Source organism: Colias philodice, chromosome 23 (assembly GCF_061535455.1).
Source record: "Colias philodice isolate Cphi_HAF_F1 chromosome 23, ilColPhil1 Martin Lab GWU primary, whole genome shotgun sequence".
Taxonomy (NCBI): domain Eukaryota; kingdom Metazoa; phylum Arthropoda; class Insecta; order Lepidoptera; family Pieridae; genus Colias; species Colias philodice.
The window spans coordinates 8,090,915-8,109,088 of record NC_143108.1 but is presented as its reverse complement, the minus strand read 5'-3'; the positions used below and the strand labels follow the sequence as shown (position 1 = coordinate 8,109,088).

The 18,174-nt window shown below is 33.5% G+C and overlaps 2 protein-coding genes across 3 annotated transcripts; one reads left to right on the top strand and one right to left on the bottom strand.

Annotated features, from left to right (window-relative positions):
- The first annotated feature begins 1,264 nt into the window (after positions 1–1,264).
- LOC149478170 (uncharacterized) lies at positions 1,265–16,520 on the top strand. Of its 2 annotated transcripts, none has more exons than XM_089709882.1 (9): positions 1,265–1,604; positions 4,855–5,041; positions 8,767–8,888; positions 9,355–9,503; positions 9,817–9,974; positions 13,027–13,210; positions 14,419–14,653; positions 14,953–15,210; positions 15,982–16,520. In XM_089709882.1, the coding sequence occupies exons 1-9, from the start codon at positions 1,343–1,345 to the stop codon at positions 16,167–16,169; spliced, it is 1,743 nt and encodes a 580-aa protein (XP_089566008.1). In that variant the 5' UTR covers positions 1,265–1,342; the 3' UTR covers positions 16,170–16,520. The 2 variants fall into 2 exon arrangements, with proteins under 2 accessions (XP_089566008.1, XP_089566007.1); XM_089709881.1 differs by having other exon boundaries at positions 14,947–15,210.
- On the bottom strand, positions 10,082–12,773 carry LOC149478171 (zinc finger MYM-type protein 1-like). The gene has a single exon (XM_089709873.1). The coding sequence runs from the start codon at positions 12,180–12,182 to the stop codon at positions 10,089–10,091; it is 2,094 nt and encodes a 697-aa protein (XP_089565999.1). The 5' UTR covers positions 12,183–12,773; the 3' UTR covers positions 10,082–10,088.
- Positions 16,521–18,174: the final 1,654 nt, after the last annotated feature.

The window sequence follows — 18,174 nt, the reverse complement described above, 5'->3', positions numbered from 1 at the left end:
AAAATTAATATTCTTATTGCTTATTGGACATACCAATATTCGTATTATTTTTCTATAGACAGTATTAATAACTCAGGCCCCGGAATCACAGACATAATAGAAAATCTATTGTGTCGTGGACCGATCGGGCCGTTCGGGGCTCAATGGGTTAAACAGAAACTTTCTACTTATAGTGGTTACAAAAGTACCTTATTCCGCAATAAATATCAATGCACCGAATGAATATTGAATGAATTAAACTTGTATTTACGTCTTGGGTGGTCAAACATTCAAATCATGAATGTCCCAACTCCCAAGTATTCGTCGCGACAATTAAATCACAAGGCGGACCATTTGTGTCCTGTCTCCCGGCCCACGCTTCAGTCCTGTCGTATGCAATACGGGCGCGCCTTTTCAATAGAAACAGTGTTAAAATTAGAATTTCCGTTTGGCATTTCTTAGATAAAATGCATTCAGTGCGTTTGATGAACGACTTCGGTGTTATAGTGCTTAGTGTTCGTTTATTTTTGTGCGCGGTTTTTTGTTGACTCATAGCTAGGTATATGAGTTTATTGTTCAAAGTGGTAACAATTAACGCTTTTATTAATCGAAAATACAAAATTGAGGTTCTCGTATGTTTTTTTCGCTCGTGTATTTTTATTTTTTTATTTTTTTCATACGTTTTTGCTGCGATGTTATCCTTATCTTAAAATTTTAAATATTTTTCAAATTTCTTTAATTAAATTCTAATTTAAATATCTCAATTTACTGAGACCTTACTTAAGTGCAACTTAAGAGCGCGTATTTTGTTTTATAATGATCCACAATAAAGAATATTCCAATTATTATAAAAATATCCGTACAAAAAATATTCCAGATCAACAGGTAACAACTTTAAACATAGGTAACTATCGTAAACAAAAAGCGTAAACATTGGACCAAGTGACTCACGATGACGTAGTTTTCATTATCATATCACAATTCACAACCACAAGCATACGTTAGTTGCAATCCGACGCCGAACGATATTTGTCGTGCTACTCAATACGAATTATACACCTTTATATTGCTTTTAGAACATTAATTTGTTTCCATAATAAACGTATCGTCAAGGCTGTTTTTATCAAGTGAACGCGAGTGACACACTCCAATAGTGCCGCTTATATAACGCGTATATTTTCCTTAACGGCGAGAACAAAGGGAATTTATTATTTGCGAATTTATTTAGCGCTTTCCGGCTCAGCCTTTTGATTCTACACCATCGAGATAGTATGTAATGTTCTACACACGTGTGTGGTGCATATGTTAAAACGAGACGATGCGAGTGAGCGCAGCGCGCATATAAAAAAAAACCAATGCAAAAATGATTAAAAGGAACGGTGATAATGTATGTGCGATCGCGTCGAACAATAATCAGTGTCAAGGCGGACGGAGTTCTGTCTCGCTCTGTCCCAACGCGGCTACGAGGATCCCGCGAGCCACTGCTGGCAGGATGACGCAGCCTGACGCGCACACAAACAGCAAGGAAGCGAATATCGCGCTGTCAACTTACGTCGAAAAGTGGAAAAACAGATACGAGGACGCTGAGAGGAAGCACAAAGCCTACCTGCTCAAGTCCGAAAAAGGTCGGTACTATTCATTTCGGTGCGGAAATCTTTAGTGTTCCCACTTTTTGTTGTCTGAACTGCGCATGCTCTGCCAGCCTTCTGGGTCGTGCTTATAAACTAAAGTACGAATGGCAGGTCTAGATTCGTATTTGTTGGATTATGATAGGATCAAGGATGACCTGTTGCGTACGCATAATGTATTTAAAACTTTTAACATACTATTCCTACCAGATGTTATTTTCCTTATAAAAACTGAACTATCAATTTCGTATAAAAATGATTAAATTATTTGTTTTCCGATGACTATTAAAGGAATGTAATAAATTATATTTCCTGTTAATATAACAATGCCTATATACCTAATTAAACGTAAAATTGAAAATGAATTTATATTTCATTTTGGTGGGTAGATAAATTAATACCCAATTTTTTAATAATTTTAACATCGCACATCACTATTTTTAGTTTACAAAATTGAACGTCAAACTAAATGTCATTTTCAAACAAATACATATTTCATATTTTTGTAGTTTGTACTAATTAGGTAAATATTATTAAAAAAATCGTATTTTTAGAGCAATGTCAGTAATTATTAGTTATTTATTATGTTTACATTTTAATAATGTGTGGCTCTTATTATGTTCCAAAATATAACATTTTTGAAATAAATTAAAAAGTTTTATCACAACTTCTGTTTACTTCTCATTTATAAATCGCAACATGGAGGTAAACAAATATTACATTAATTTTGTATTAATAAAGCGTGATTTAGTTATTCTGAGAAGCAAATTAGTTACTAATGCGTTAAATTCGTAATTGTTTTGTGAGTAATGATTTCATAAGAAACAATGGGATATTTTTTATCAAAAATAAGAATAACAAAGAATGTCCTTTTCATATTATAAAAAAAAACGTAGCCAGTGTCACTCTCAATACATAAAAAATTGTTTGGATAGGTTGACTAAAATACTTACAAAAATACTAAGGAAAATTTTACAATTTATTCCAACAATGTTACGATGAATCAAGTCCTCTGAAACATGAAAATTTTCATTACAAGTTTTGAGTCACCGATTTAAATTAGTCTGCTTCCTTTGAATTATGTCTTGTGGTTTAAATAATACAATTTACTGCCATTTCACTCTGAAAACTTCGATTAGTCAGACATTTTTAGTGTAGCGAGCATATTTTGTGTAAAGCAAAATAGAACATCTTAAATTTAAATAAATACAAAGAGTAAATTTTAAACTTTATTTGTACAATGTTACTTCATTCTAATAGCTTATAGACCTTTTAAATATTTTAAATATCCTTTTAAATATTACTACAATACTTGACTGAGATGAACAAATTCGCTCCAGACATTCATACATGATAAAATAACAAATTGAAATAGCGATTCTTTTAAATCTATAAATGAATAATCTAAATTATGCATAAAACAAACCAATTGCCAAGAATTAACTTTGATAAACAACTCATTGTAACGGCTGACAGAGATAATAACTTCAAGTAGATTTCCTCACTCAAAGATAGGTTTTATCTGATTAAAGCAATGTAGATAAATAATGAATTCATAATATTGCATTACATGTTGTTACATTAGCTGCATTTAGATATAAATGTTATATAGTCTTGTGTAATATTACTAGTATTACTCATCTTGCGTTAATTTTTTAATAAATGTCTGATTTAATTCATTTATTGTTATTGTGTTATTAACTTTTACACTTCTTTATTAAGTTTTATGTATCAGTAAAACAACATTATTTTAGATTGTTGGATACCAAACATAAACAAAAAAAAAATTTTTTGTTTAATAAACACAGGTTATTTATGTTTTGTTAGGTAGATAAAGCGTTTAAACATAAAATCAATTCATAAATCTAAAATTTTCTTATCAGCCATTGTTCTAATTTAAATGAGTGTAGAATATGTTATTGATAAAATATATTTATATCTACTCTTCAAGAAACAGATGAATTTGTTTTCAATTAAATTGTTTAGAATCAGCCTTAACCCATTGACCACCGAGCGGCCCGATCGGGCCGAGACACACGACGAGAGATTTTCTATTGTGTCTGTGATCCGAGGACTGACGGATTAAAATGTGTAATTAAACGTATATATCTGTCAACTGTGTTAGTACTCAGTTAAGGATAAATTTTATTAATTTTATGGTAGCCTTTTAAAAATATGTAGGTATAGATTTATGTTTTTCAAAAGCAATTTAAATATTATCAGATAATGATCTTTCATCATATGAACTTAATAACTTAAGTTCTATAAATAAGTAATTATTAAATAGATTACAAAACTGAATACCCATTACAATCAACTTGTTTATAATTGTTCAAACATGTATAGCAAAGTTAGTACGAAATGTTTAACACCTCAGCAATCACTAGGCATATTTATATTATCTAAATGAATGTTAATAACTCCTAATGACTGCACTAATTAGGTAAACATGTGCTAGTTTCCCTTGTTTCAAGTGGTGCTAATGTAAAACTAACATTACAATGTTTTTAAGTACAAAGTTATGAAAGTTATCGCTGTCTAATTTTAATTCATAAATTATTGCTGTCTTATTTTGTTGCTATTTTGACTAAAATATTGGACGGCTGTACATGAATTATATGTTAAACAAGTGACAGATTACTGTAACAATGAAAATTAATGCTTCTTCTTATTTTGTTCAAAAGTTGAGATAATCTCAGCTATAGAAAAAGGAAGAAGTATAATTCTACCATATTTTGTGTAATGTGTTTCATAATTTTTATATGGCAAACCACCAATTTTGATACTTCTTTTTTTATTTAAAAACTAGTGCTCATGTAAGGTGTTATTTAAACTTTACAGTTCTAACCAGCACTTTGATTTATCATGTAGTTCTTACTCCATACTTTATTAGCATATCTTCTTGTAGTCGGTTTTCTTATCAACATTTGCTTTCAATAATACATACTCAATTAACTTTACCTACGCGAGATGTCGCTTTTTTTTCAAAAGAAATGTATTTTTGACGTGACAACGTCTTATAATTCGATAGAGCCGCACGCACGCACGAAAAAACATGACTCATGCCGCGTTACCTCGCTCTGAGGCGTTCCATGTAAGGCTTGAAGTGCAAGCGAGAGCGCGGAACGAGCGACAAAGAAGCACAATCGGACGTTGTCACGTTCAACTATCGTCAGTAAACCGACTTTACAGACAACCAATTCTTTCTTTATAAAAGAAATCCGTATTAAAAAAAAATTTCCTCCAGCACGCAGAGAACACGATGACCTGCAACGGCGGTACAACATACTCCTCGAGGAGCGGAATCACCTGGACAGCGAGCTGGGCGACCGGGAGCGCGAGCTGAACAAGCTGCGGCTGGTCTCCGAGAAGCTGTTCCAGGAGTACCAGCAGTTGAAGAACCAGCATGAGATCGACGCGGGGGTTATGCACAAGTGAGTGCTCAAGATTTTGTTCAAAACTAGGTCGGGTTGATCAAAAAATATTAATAAAAAAAGAAAAGTGACTCGGAAGAAATATAGATTCTGATGGTCAAAGATTTTTAAAATCCATTTTTATGAGATTATAGGTTTTTGAGTTTATTCGAAACATAAAAAATACGAAAAATAAAATCATTCTTATTAGTATTTTTGTAGATAAAAAGGAGACAAAGATACGTGTTTGTATATACGATTGAATTAAAAAACAGCTGAAGAACGTTTTTACCTACAAACACGGGATATTTTTTTGCATTGAAATTGAAAATCATATTTATCATACTTGCTTCGAAACCCTCTACAGATAGGATTATTTTCAAATCCCACCTACTGAATGCGATTATCGTTGCCATGGTAAGGTTTTGTAAACAGTATGTGTTGCGCAATATTTTTATTGTAATACGTTAGTCGCCATGGCAATCGTTTTGACGGAGGCTGGACTACCGTAATTAAGGAATAAAAAATGTAAGATTCGCTTTCGTTTTATATAGATGATATAGATTTTTTTTATTTATATAATTGTGTTAATTAAAGATAATTGGCAAATGATATGCGCCTCAGAAATAAGAGACTTTATTAGAACCTTAATTTTGTGGTAATCGACTACAATCATAATGTCGATTGTTCGAGAAAAAAAATATATGTAGGTAATTGCAAAGTGCAAAACTTAAATTGCGATTTTTGCAAATTGTCCCTAATTCAACTGATTATAATTTTAATGAAATATGGTACCTATATCCGCGAACCAAAACAGTTCGACGGCTTAATATGATATAATTACAGAATCACACTTAGGCGATTAACACACGGTGCCGCGTGCCGCCGCGGTTGGCGGTGAAGCGGTTCTCAAGTTGCATTGGCTTCTATTAAATCCGTTGATACCAAACACACATACACCGCCCGACCGCGCGGTCGAACGGTCCGTTCCTCGTAGGGATTCACTGCCAACCGCCGCGGTGCGCGGTGCCGTGTGTGAATCGCCTTAGCCAGCAGTGTGTATTATGGTCTAAACTCTCATAGGGCGGCCTGTGTCCTGTTAGTTGGAACAAAAACAGGCTGATGATGAATGACCAAATTAATTATTTTAGCTTTAATTTAATTCAATATGTCCACAAATAAATCTCCTATAATTGGAAACTAATTGCAACGGAACAACGTTACAAATTGCATTAAAAATGTACTAGATCCTCAATTAAAGTGGGAGGGAACCGTGGGCGATGTAATTTGATGTGACGTCAGCGACTGAGAGCCATCTAGAGTTGTGATGTGTTTTTGATTAGTTATCTGGTGGTTATCTGACTATTCCTTACTTGTTTAAGTTCCATTATTTCGAATTTGCGGGTATTTTTGGCCCCTTGGAAAAGGCCCATATATTCTAAATAAGTTCATATTTGAATCAAATTTTTAGTAATTTGCTAGTTAAAGATATTTGAGGCAAAAGTTTAACATCTTTTTTTGACAGTCGCTTTAATTTCAAAGCAATTTTTCTGATTGTGTACAACAATTTTTTTTACAGCGTGGTTGAGTATGCAATTATAGTATATTACTTATATTACGACACATTACGTAGCGTAGTCAGTTATTACTTATTGCGTTATCATCTTAAGTTACTAGAATAATCCAGATTTGCTGTAAATAAGGTATTAGTCTTTTCTAGTGAATTCATAGACATATAAAAGTTTTCCAATCCTTACTTACTTGTTTAACATAAACGTCTATTATTTATATCGCGTTATATACCATTTCCTATACACGCAATGACGTAAAAGATCAAATAAATCAACAATCTCTACGAAGAGGACACCGGGGCGTGATGGGAATAATGAATATTTGTAAACGTCATTATTTAATTTAACATGCATTCAATTAGAGGAAGCATGCATATTCAAACCGCTGGATAATATAAGCGGTTAGCTGTTTTGTTCTTAATTCAGAGTAAAGCTTTGTACGGGATAAGACGGTGCAATCATGTAAGTTGGCTTTTCCCTCTAATAGATTTCTTTATTAATTGAATCACTGCGTAAAGTTGAATTACTGCGGACTCTTTTCACCTGTAGTGTGTAATGTATCATGTATGTTATGTATGTGTGCGTCATACTATATAGTCCTGTGGTTCTTCAGTTTAAGGGCAGTTGTAATAGCAGTTGTAATAACAGTTCAATACATTAATATACAGCTTATAACAGTCAAGCAGTGTTTCATTACCACCAACTATTGCACACCTGATAGATAAAGTTCCAATAAGAGCTTTATATCCAAGTCATTTCACTTATACAAAACTAGCAGTGCTCCTCGGTTTTATACGCATTGTTCCGCTCCAAGCGGTCTTAGCGTGATGATATAATATAGCCGATAAATGGGCGGTGAGTATATACTCGATAAATGGGCTATCTAACACTGAAATAATTTTTCAGATTGCATCAGGAGTTCCTGAGATTAGCGCGTTCAAGCAAAGGAACTTTATAGCATAATTAATATAGATATGCTAAAATTATTATTAAACTTGCCTAAAATCATCTCTTGCTATTTCTTACGTAGCACAAACAAAAATTTGTAGACTTATGAAGGTACTTACGAAAGTTTTTTGCCTATACCTTTATTCGCGGGTGAATCCACGGGCTGTAGCTAATAGTTAAATATATAGTTAAAAATCAATTAACTGGCACAGTGACGTATTAGTTCCGAGGCCCAGATATCGGATAGAAAGCTCATAAGCATATGTCAGTAACGCAATATAATAAATTATACCAGAAATATGTTAATTCGTTCACATTTTCACTATTTTGACTATTACTTGTTTTTCACTACTCCCTCACGAACGTGGCATATGATTTTTAATATGTCCTAATTGTAATTATAATTAATAATTGCAAACTTATAAATTAATTGTAATTATAATTCAGTGCCCGGTTGTAATTAGTGTGATTAATTTTTAATATGTGTCCTAATTGTGATTATAAATTAGTGTGCGTTTAAATTATATTTAGGGTGATGGATTTTTAATTATTATATTGTGTTACAGTTTGTGTTTGTGATTAATAATATGTGTTCGCAATGTATAAATGATGATGTTATATTTACGTTTATTAAATACTGCATGTAAGTATTTGTTTGTGGTCAATCCAAGAACTCGAGATGCGTATAAACTATAAATTTATTCTTGGATCATTTACATTGCATCGTTGTTTTTATTATAAACACAACTTTGAAAATTATAATTGTACAGGCATTGTTTGCAATTTTATACCTTTGGATACATTTTTCCTTTTATTATTTTTCGGGAATATATATTTTGAGTGTTGTCTCATTTCTTTATAATTAAACTGATTTTTTTAATTCCGATTCTGTTGAAAATGGAGTAGCTGTTTTTGTTATTATATTTTAACTGAAAAAAGTATTTTAATAGAGTATTAACTAAATAGACATTAATATGAAAAACTGACTATAATCATTTATTCAGGAAAATTTTTATTTCCTCAGTGGGTAGAAAAGTGAAATGATGTATGAAACTTTTTCATTATTTAACTACTTAATTTTTATTTTTCAAAATTTCATATTATCATTGGTGACCTCATAATTATTATTCTACGGTGTATTTTTCAGCAGCAAGCTGTCAATTAATTTTAAGGGAACAGATTAGTTTTCCATTAAATTAATACAAAATTTCTCCTCATAATTTCCAGGGTTATGCAACAGGCGGGAGAGTGGTACAAACAAAATAAACAGTTGAAGAGACGAAGCACGGCGTTGTTGCACGCGCTACCATCTACCGTGGATATTGATCTCACTGATGCCAATGATAGTTGTAAGTATCAATTGTTTGAAATAGAACCTTATTTTAATGTGATTGTGGTTGAAATTTGTTTAGGTGATAATTAAGCTTCTAACAGGTAAATGGGTTCCAAAAAAAAAACAAACTAAATATCATTTCTTGAATAAATAAATAAATAAAAAAAAGTTCATTTATTTGCCTTCACAACTTAAAACTATTACAAACGAACTAAATATGTATGTAGCATTTTCGTTGTGAAGGACTAGTGTCTGAAATAGGAATGAAGGTTTTTATCTCGGTTTTATTTCATTTTTTTTAATGCAATTCTGTCATATTTGTTTCTATTATATTTATTGACTGCTTTTAGAATTCTCCATTTATCTACACTTTTATCTTTACATTTATGCAAAAAAAAAACAAAAATTGGATAAAATTGACTTAGACTAAATCAAATCCTTGATGAAAATCACAATATACAACAATTTTTCTATATCCCTAGCATCAGAAGCAAGTACAAATGAAGAGGTGGAATTCCTCAAGCGCACAGTGAGTGAACTATCGGAACAGATCGCAACACTACAGACTGAGGCTAGTGCGGCGAAACTGCATGAATTCGAGGCGCATGAAGTTAACGTGCAATTGACACAGGTAATCGTTGTAGAAAATAGCAAAAATCGATGTTTAATGTTGTTTTTTAATTGTTTGAGTGTAAACCTATAATTAAAAGGGCTTTGGGAAGGTATGGTCTGTGGTTTGGTAGACTTTATTGGTGTTATTACGCTCGTGGATGTCGATATTTGAAATTTTGTTCAAAGGGTGTTCCACAAGGTTCTATGTTAGGTCCATTGCTATTTCTAAGTTATGTAAATGACTTTTTAATTAATATTGAGTTTTGATACAGAAACTAGTGTGTAATTGTTTTAAGACTATTATATAATAGATTTTTATCGATAATTTCCAGGAATTAGAAGTGGAAAAAGAGAAATGTGCACAACAAGCGAAGGAATTAGAAGATTTGCGGCGACAGCTAGAGAGACACAACCGGGTGTCCAAGTTGTTAATGGAAGAGGTGACGTCACTCAAGGAGAATGCAGACAAGGACAGACAGATGGCTGAAACGTACGTATCGATATTTGAAACAGAGGCGGCTCGTGACAAAATTTTATGGGTGTTCACTTGAAATAAAACACTGAAAATACATAGTGTAAAGCAGTACAATTTATTAAAAAAAAATTACTTATAAAGGAAATGCATACGTCTTTCTTTTTGGTGTGCAAAAATATCTATAACTTTTTTGTGAAAATCAGATATCTGATTAATCAGTCGTTTTTCTATTGATATCATGCACAATGCATTTAAACGGTCCTGTGTCATGCTATTACGCGTAAAAGTTTTCACTTTATTTAAGGTGGAAAAGCAGCGCTCACTTTCGACCGAGGTCATCGGTATTGTACAAATTAATTTTAATAATTTAATACTTTCGACAAAAACTGACTCCAGGTTGAACTCTATGAAGTGTTGCAGTAAAGCTATCGCACCATCAGCGTTATGGAAATCTTCCCTGCTGTAAATAACCACTAGCTCGTTTTTAAGTTTTGAGTTTTCTAAAAAATCATATGTCGCAACAACTTTTTTGAAATCTTCTTCCGGAAAGTTTTGGTTGTAGTTCTCGAAATTGTACGTAAAAAAAAGTTTTGACGCCAAAAGATGATCAGTGTACATAAATCTGTCTTTTATTTGCATCCTAATTACGTCACATATTTCTTTACGCATTGCCGAATGACTGACATTATTCGGTCGACGTTTTTTCGTCGGCGAAGGCGGCGGCGCTGCGTTACGTAACTCGCTTACTGTTTTTTCAAATCGGCTGACTTCGTTAGTAACTTTTGTAGAGTCAATATATCGGCTCTGTAAAAATTTAAACAGAATTTCACAATGAGGCATCAGTGTTGCGAAGAATTTAAGCCAATACAGGAAGTCGTCATTATTTAAGTATGATAGGAGCGATTGAGCTTGGTTGAATGTATTCGAATCACTGTTTGGCGAATCCATGATGGCTTGCATGCACTCTTTCAGGGGCTCTACGTTGTCATTTATAACTATCACTGTTCGTGTATTATAATTCCATCTAGTCTGTGGGGCGGCTGGTATTCTGCGTTTCACGATTTCTTTTAGAAATTCCGATCGTTTCGGTGAACGCGTAAAAAACGACGGAAACGCGTGTAGGTTGCAAAAAAAACTTCTTATCGTACTATTAATCGATGCCCCCCTTTCTAATATAAGATTGAGTTGGTGTGCATAACAGTGCACATAATATGCGTATGGGTACATATCTCTTACGATTTTCTGCACACCATTTGAATTTCCACTCATTACTGAAGCTCCGTCGTAACATTGACCAATTAATTTATTTTTATCGATATTTAACGAATCCAGCTCATTCAGTATCTCTGCCGCTAATATGTCTGCCGTGTGCCCTTTAGGTTGCAAATATTTTATAAATCTCTCATATATTTTACCATCATGTACATATCTCACAATGAACACTAACTGTTGAATTGTAGAACAATCGGTAGTCTCATCTGCCTGAATGGCTACAAAGTTGGATTTTTTAATTTGTTGTTGTATTTCACATATGCAAACCTCGTAAATCGCGTCTAAAATATCGTTTTGAATTGATTTTGACGTACCTTTAAAGACGGAGCTGCTGGTTAAATGTTGCTTCATGGCTAAATCAATCTCGGTTACAAAATCCACCAACCCTCTATAGATTCCGGGATTCAGGGATTCCGAAGACTCATCATGCCCCCTTAAAGCAATTTGAAATGCACCACAAAATACGACACAATCTATTAACCTTCGTAAAATATGTCTATTTTCATCGACACGGTCATTGAACTCGCGTATTGACTTTCGGTACGCGGAATCTAGTGCTTTACGAATGTCTTGTCGTCCGATAGACGCCAATTGCAGTTCATTCAACAAATGGTACCGAGATTGTGAATGTTTTTTCATCTTGATTGAAAGATGAGCTAAGTCGGACACGCCCGTTTCAGTCCAAGCACTCTCACCTCCGCCGGCCGCGCCCGCTTTAAATAAAAGACACGGAAAACAAAATAGTTTGTTGCTTTCATCACAACCACACAACCACGGTGTTTTCACATATTGTTCAGATTTAAACACACGCGTATATGTTTTCGTTTTTGTCGTACATTTTTGCGTAAGATCAAGTTCAGGCCGTGGCGGTCCCTTAGCTTTACATTCAAGCCGAATTTGTAACGTTTTATCACACTTTTTAATGAACGCCACATTATAATTATTGTTCATTTTAACACTCACAAGTAAATAGTAATACTGATAACTACAGGCTATTTCAACACGTATTTTATAATTTTAATTAGAAAATTGCATGAATCGCGCGCGAGCATTGAAGTTGACTAGAGTGTTTGTTTATATTAATAGAAGTGGTAACTGGCAACGTCGCGCAGCGCCGCGCGCGCTATCGCTGTCCTGCCGGGCAGTAAAAACGAACCGGCAACGTTTGCGGGTGCGCCGCACCGAATTTTGCTACTTTTCCATAGAAAATCTTTTGTTTCACGCGCAGGGCTTTGGCAAAACCCTCTCTTTCACTCCTATTGGATTTCGTATTAGGAAATGTACTAAATCTTTTTTCATTGGATCGCAATCGTGAGCGCACCGCTTCGCGCGTTACATTAATACAGAAGGTATTATACAGGTGTATGGGATGATGGAATGATGGATATATTCATTGGTATTAACAGTAGTTTTAAAGATTACGATTGATTTTAAATAGTAATAATTAATGTTAATAATTAAATTAAGGAGTATGATTTTATTATAATTATTTATGGGAGTTCACTGCACCAGCGCTCCTTAGGGCGAGCCGCCTCTGATTTGAAATGAAAATAAAATTGGTCTTAAATTTGTTTTGACAAATGAATTTGTGCTTGAAGCAAACATACTTTTTTTATATTTTTCCTGGCAACTATTTCTGTGATTATTTTTGGTTTCGAAAGGTTATTTGTTTCTTTTATATACTGAATCTTTTTTTGTAATAAAATTTTAGCTGCTGGATTGAACTGAACAATTGGGGTTAAGCGTACATTTTATTCAGTAATAGTATAATGGATGTATTTTTTCCTATTTCCAGGTACAAGCACGAAGCGCGCGACGCCAAAAAGCGCGCTACAGTGCTCGCGCACCAGAGCGCGCTACTGATGGGCGAGCTGGAGCTCGACGAGCGGCTCGGGCTGCTGCTCGGCGAGCTCGACAGCCTGCGAGCCGCGCTCGACTGCCAGGCGAACAGACATCGCGATCAGATCGAGCTGCTGCAGGTGATGATCATTATTAACGTGATAACGTTTTTAAAATCGTTTTAGTTGGGTGACATGTTCAGAAACTTGTGTCACACCAAAACCTCACGAGCGCGATCGCAGGTATAACGAGAGAGAGACGGACCGATCTCCCGTCTCATCTCGAGCGCTGCCACCAATAAGACGTTATCACGTAAACATTTCGATCGTAAACCTACTTTACAAACAAACAATTTTTTTTTGAAGTGAACTTCTTTAGCGGCGTTGAGCACTTTTTCTGTAATGGGTATAAAATCTTAAACTCGCGTCAGGACACGTGACCTGATCGAAAAAGCGTAAGACGGATACCATTCCAAAATATCAAACATGCTGAACGTTAATAATCAAGTTTTCACTTCGGCACTCCCCCAGTGCAACACGTCTTTTTTACGGTTCCGGCACACCCCGGACACTCCATACAAAATTATCGTTTTGACAGTCACACTGTAGAGACTGCAAATCTGTGTGTTAACGCTTTAGGGTTCGCACATTAATTGTGACTAGCGTAAAGAAATTCACGTTTTTCTGATGAAATACATCCGTAAACAGCACAATAACTAACCTTGTTCTACGAAAAACGATAATCACAAATCCAAAATAATAAAATTACTTTAAGTCAATTTGATTAATGTTGTCAATCTTCGTTGCGTATCGTCCTTACGGAAAAATGCGGGCCATCCAAGAGGCTTATATATCTAATACACTGGAGATTTCAGTATGAACATTAACTTGTAACAAGAAAATATGACTTTGAATGACGCCTGTATGTTTTTTTATCCCTTTCACACCTAACTTGGCAAGTGGGTGTGAAAGGGATAAAAAAACATACAGGCGTTTTTTTAATTCCCTCTCGCGACTTGCTTTTCGCCGGATTCGTATCCCGCCTCGTGATCAAATGTTTTCTGTTCTTTCAACATTCCTCAAAATTTTTCTCATCATCATTTTTAGGTATGATGACTTTTTAATTGAAAAAAATCTTCTAGGTTTTTATGAATTTTTAACTTAGTATACAACTTAGTATATATATTTCATTTTATATATTTCAACTTAGTATATCGACGGTGGGACAAATCTAGTGGGGCTGTTCAAATCTGTAATATTTAAAAATTAAAGTGTTTTAAATTACATTATGTAACCATCATTTAACGCATCTCGATAATATAACCTAACAAAATAATTAATATTTTCAGCTAAAACTATCAGAAAAACACGAAGACACAGACATACTCCTATGGGAGGAGAAGATAAAACTAGCGGAAGAAGATGCACAGAAAGCGGTCGAAAGGGCGGAAAGGGCTGAAAGGAAATTGATGGAGTTGGAAAAGAGAATGAAGAATGAGCCAAGAAATACGCTCAAGTCGAGAATTAGTTACTTTGAGAGTGGGGGGAAGGGAGAGAAGAAACAGGAAATTAAGGAAGTTGTTGGTAAGTGTATGGTTACGGGAATTTAGAATCTGAAATGAGTAGCTGAAAAAAGTAGTGTTGTGGAAACACTTGGCGAATATTATACAAAATAGATTGGCTAGTTTTATAATTAACCTGTTTAATGTGTTCTTATTAAAAGAAGTTGAAATGAACAGCTTATTTTATGCCAGTAATGTTCAAAGTAAGAAAACGCCTATAAAAGCGTGAGCAGAGTATTTCTTCGGACTATTTTTGCCAAACATAGCAATAATATTTTTGGTGTTCAATGTTATAGTTACACTTTACATTTACAGAACCAGCACCACCCACCCCACCACCTACTCAAACTATCCAACCTCCCTATCCAGCCTCTATTTCCCCTCCTCCCCCTGCTCCCGCACCCCCAACTCCCCCCACACCCCCCACAGCCCCTCCCCCTCCACCTCCCCCCTGTCTCCCCCCTCCCCCACCCCCACCACCCCCTGCGCCAGTGGTGTTCGAAGGAAATGTGGAGGGTGATATGGCGAAACTATTGGCTAGCAAGTCGGGAACGTTGAAAAAGACGAAGCAGAATGGAGGTAGGTTTGGTTTTTGGGTTTTTTCAAACTCAAACTCAAACATTCATTTATTCAATTAGACAACTATTTAGTAGCACTTTCGAATCGTCATTACATAAGTATTTTTATTTACTACCGATTCGGAAAGCAGTATCTATGGAGAAGAATCGGCAAGAAACTCCATAGTTGCTCTTATTTTTAGCTATTATTTTTAGGTAATGAGGGTAGTTTCGAAATTTATTTTTAATTTTACTAAGAATATATTGCAAGATTTCATTGTTACATATTCTATTTTAAACAAACAGAAAATGAACTTTGCACAAAAATTATTATGAACAGGTTATTTTTTTCAAATGTAAAACATTAATTATTGTTACAGGATATTTCTTATAGCTTTGCGCCCTTTTACTTTTGTAATTGTTTTTTCTAGATCTATATCTACACTAATATTATAAAGAGGAAAACTTTGTTTGTTTGTTTGATTGTAATGAATAGGCTCATAAACTACTGGACCGATTTTGATGAAATTTGGCACAGATAATCTTTAGACCCTGAGAAAGAACATAGGCTACCTTTTATTGCGCAATATGTACCACGGGCGAAGCCGGGCGGGCCGCTTGTTAAATAGAAATTTACTATTTAGTTAGCGTTAGCTACTATTAATTAGTATTCTGTGATTTAATATAGCAATATTTCAATATTCCAGTGACATTCTGAAAACAAATCTAACTTTTCAATAATCACTACAAAACTACACTTAACAAGCAATAAATTAAAAAACATTATTTCCAGGTGGTGCAATAGACGCAATAGTGGACCAAATCAAAGGTGGTAAATTCCACCTAAAGTCAACAGATCGCACTATAGAGAAGAAACAAACAGACGATCAGCCTGAAGCCGTGAAGGAAATGCTGCAAATACTCGGCACTTTGAGAAAACGGAGAGGACACAGGCCCAGTGTGATCAGTGATGAAGCTTAGTGTTGGTGATCATTTGTGATGATGTTGGTGATTAAGATATAGAAATGTTAAAGAATGGTGAAGATATGGTTTTAAAGGATGTGTTTTTAAATGGGGGTGAAGAAATGGTTTTTGGGCATTTGACGGACTTGAAATGGTGTAAAATGTGCATAATCATGATTTTGTAGTGTTATTTTTGGGATATTTTGTGAGCATAACCAATTATGTAAAATTCAGACAATTTTAGTAATTGTAAAAGCAAATATCTATGGGAAAAGGTCACTGTATAAGTTGTTACGATTAGGCCATATATACTAGGTAAAATAACAATTCAGTATAATTATAAAATATCGAGTGTTCATTATGATTATGGAAAAAGACTGTCAATTATTATGGTTATGGATAAATCGTTATCCGTCAAATGTCTATAAATACTCGGTTTTTCAAAATGCCGTTTTCTTGCGGGTACAGAAAGATTCAATATGCGTCAATTAGAATGAAAGTTGTAATAAATTAAGGAAAAATGTGTCAATCAAAATGGGTGATAAAGTATTTGTTTTTATAAATAAGATTTTGATTTATTAAATACTAGTTCGAGTTCGAGGCTTCACTCGCGTGATTCCTACATAAGAAGTATTCTATGTATTAATTCAGATTTTATCTCTACAAAATTTAATAGAGATATTTTATATTTTCGAAGATTGCCTACACAATTGTAGGTTTACACAATTTTTTTTTATTTATAAGAAGGACCTTTATATTCTAGTAATATAATAATTTATATTATTATTCATCGACAAATGAAGCACATAATAAATATAATATTTTGCCACTAGATTTATTCTGCACAAAATAGTTGAAATAATATTAAATAGATTCAGAAAGACATCGATTTTATAGTTGGAAATAATATGACATATCTCCTTTTAGTTTAGAAAATCAATCAATAAATGGTGGATATCCTTTTTAACGAAAATATGTTATCTTAAGATTCCTAGACTTAAGTATATGAGCTTATTGTCACCTTAGTGCTTATGTTTTGTGCCTTATTGTAAAGATAGTTAATAATATAAAAACTTATATTGTGATCTGAATACTCTTATATACATTGAATTTATAAATGATTATAATATTATTATATAAGTATGTAGTTGTAATTTTTAATGATTATTTTCGGATAATTTTGTATTTTATGACTGATATGGTTTTCAATTTAAATATATTGTATGCGTATTACAAATACATAATATTTACATTGTGAATTATGATTATGCTTTGAATCACACAAACTTAAGAGAAATGTTATTTTAGATTAAACTAAATTTTTGTGAAATTAGAATTTTAAGTTCACCTTTATGTAGCACTTGACAAGTTACCCTGTAGTGCCATCGACTTTTGTGTTTAAGTTTAATAAAATATTATTATTTAAGCGTTGTTTTATTTTATTCGTACCATAAATCATCGACACACACTTTCCAAATGATATCTGATAAATAAGACTTATTTTCATGACAATTTTTATTACACTACTTACTGTAATTTAATGCATAATATGTATTTACTTAAAAAAAATGGGTTGCACCATGTTACTACAGCAATAACAAACATTTTAAAGTAACGGTTAGGGAAAATATCAATTGCATCATTTAAAAATTTTATAGATATAGATGTTGTCACAATTTTAACACTTACGCTATTTAAAGTAACGTTAAATAACTGTCAGTAGCGTCAATAAAAAATGGGATATTATTTGACTTGAGACTGATAAAATATGCTAAAAAGTAAAAACATACGCTGGTACAACCCATTTCACCTTCACTGTAAAAGTCACCAACTAGGTATAATTACTTAATTTTTTGGTTCACTAGCAAATGTTGCAAATTTTACAATCATCGCAGTTCTTGAAAGTGCAAGACAATTTTAATCTCGCTATTTAAGATCCAATCATAATAAAAAGTTAAGTTCTTGTTGAGTAATTGACCTACTTCAGAGGCAATTACAATTAAAATAATTATCTCTTGTATCG

What these genes read in the sequence shown, in the direction of transcription:
- LOC149478170 (XM_089709881.1), top strand. Translation starts at nt 1,343, where the DNA reads ATGATTAAAAGGAACGGTGATAATGTATGTGCGATCGCGTCGAACAAT. An exon ending in GACGCGGGGGTTATGCACAA is followed by an intron (nt 5,042 to 8,766) that starts GTGAGTGCTCAA and finishes CATAATTTCCAG; the next exon opens with GGTTATGCAACAGGCGGGAG. An exon ending in AAAGACGAAGCAGAATGGAG is followed by an intron (nt 15,211 to 15,981) that starts GTAGGTTTGGTT and finishes CATTATTTCCAG; the next exon opens with GTGGTGCAATAGACGCAATA.
- LOC149478171 (XM_089709873.1), bottom strand. Translation starts at nt 12,182, where the DNA reads ATGAACAATAATTATAATGTGGCGTTCATTAAAAAGTGTGATAAAACG.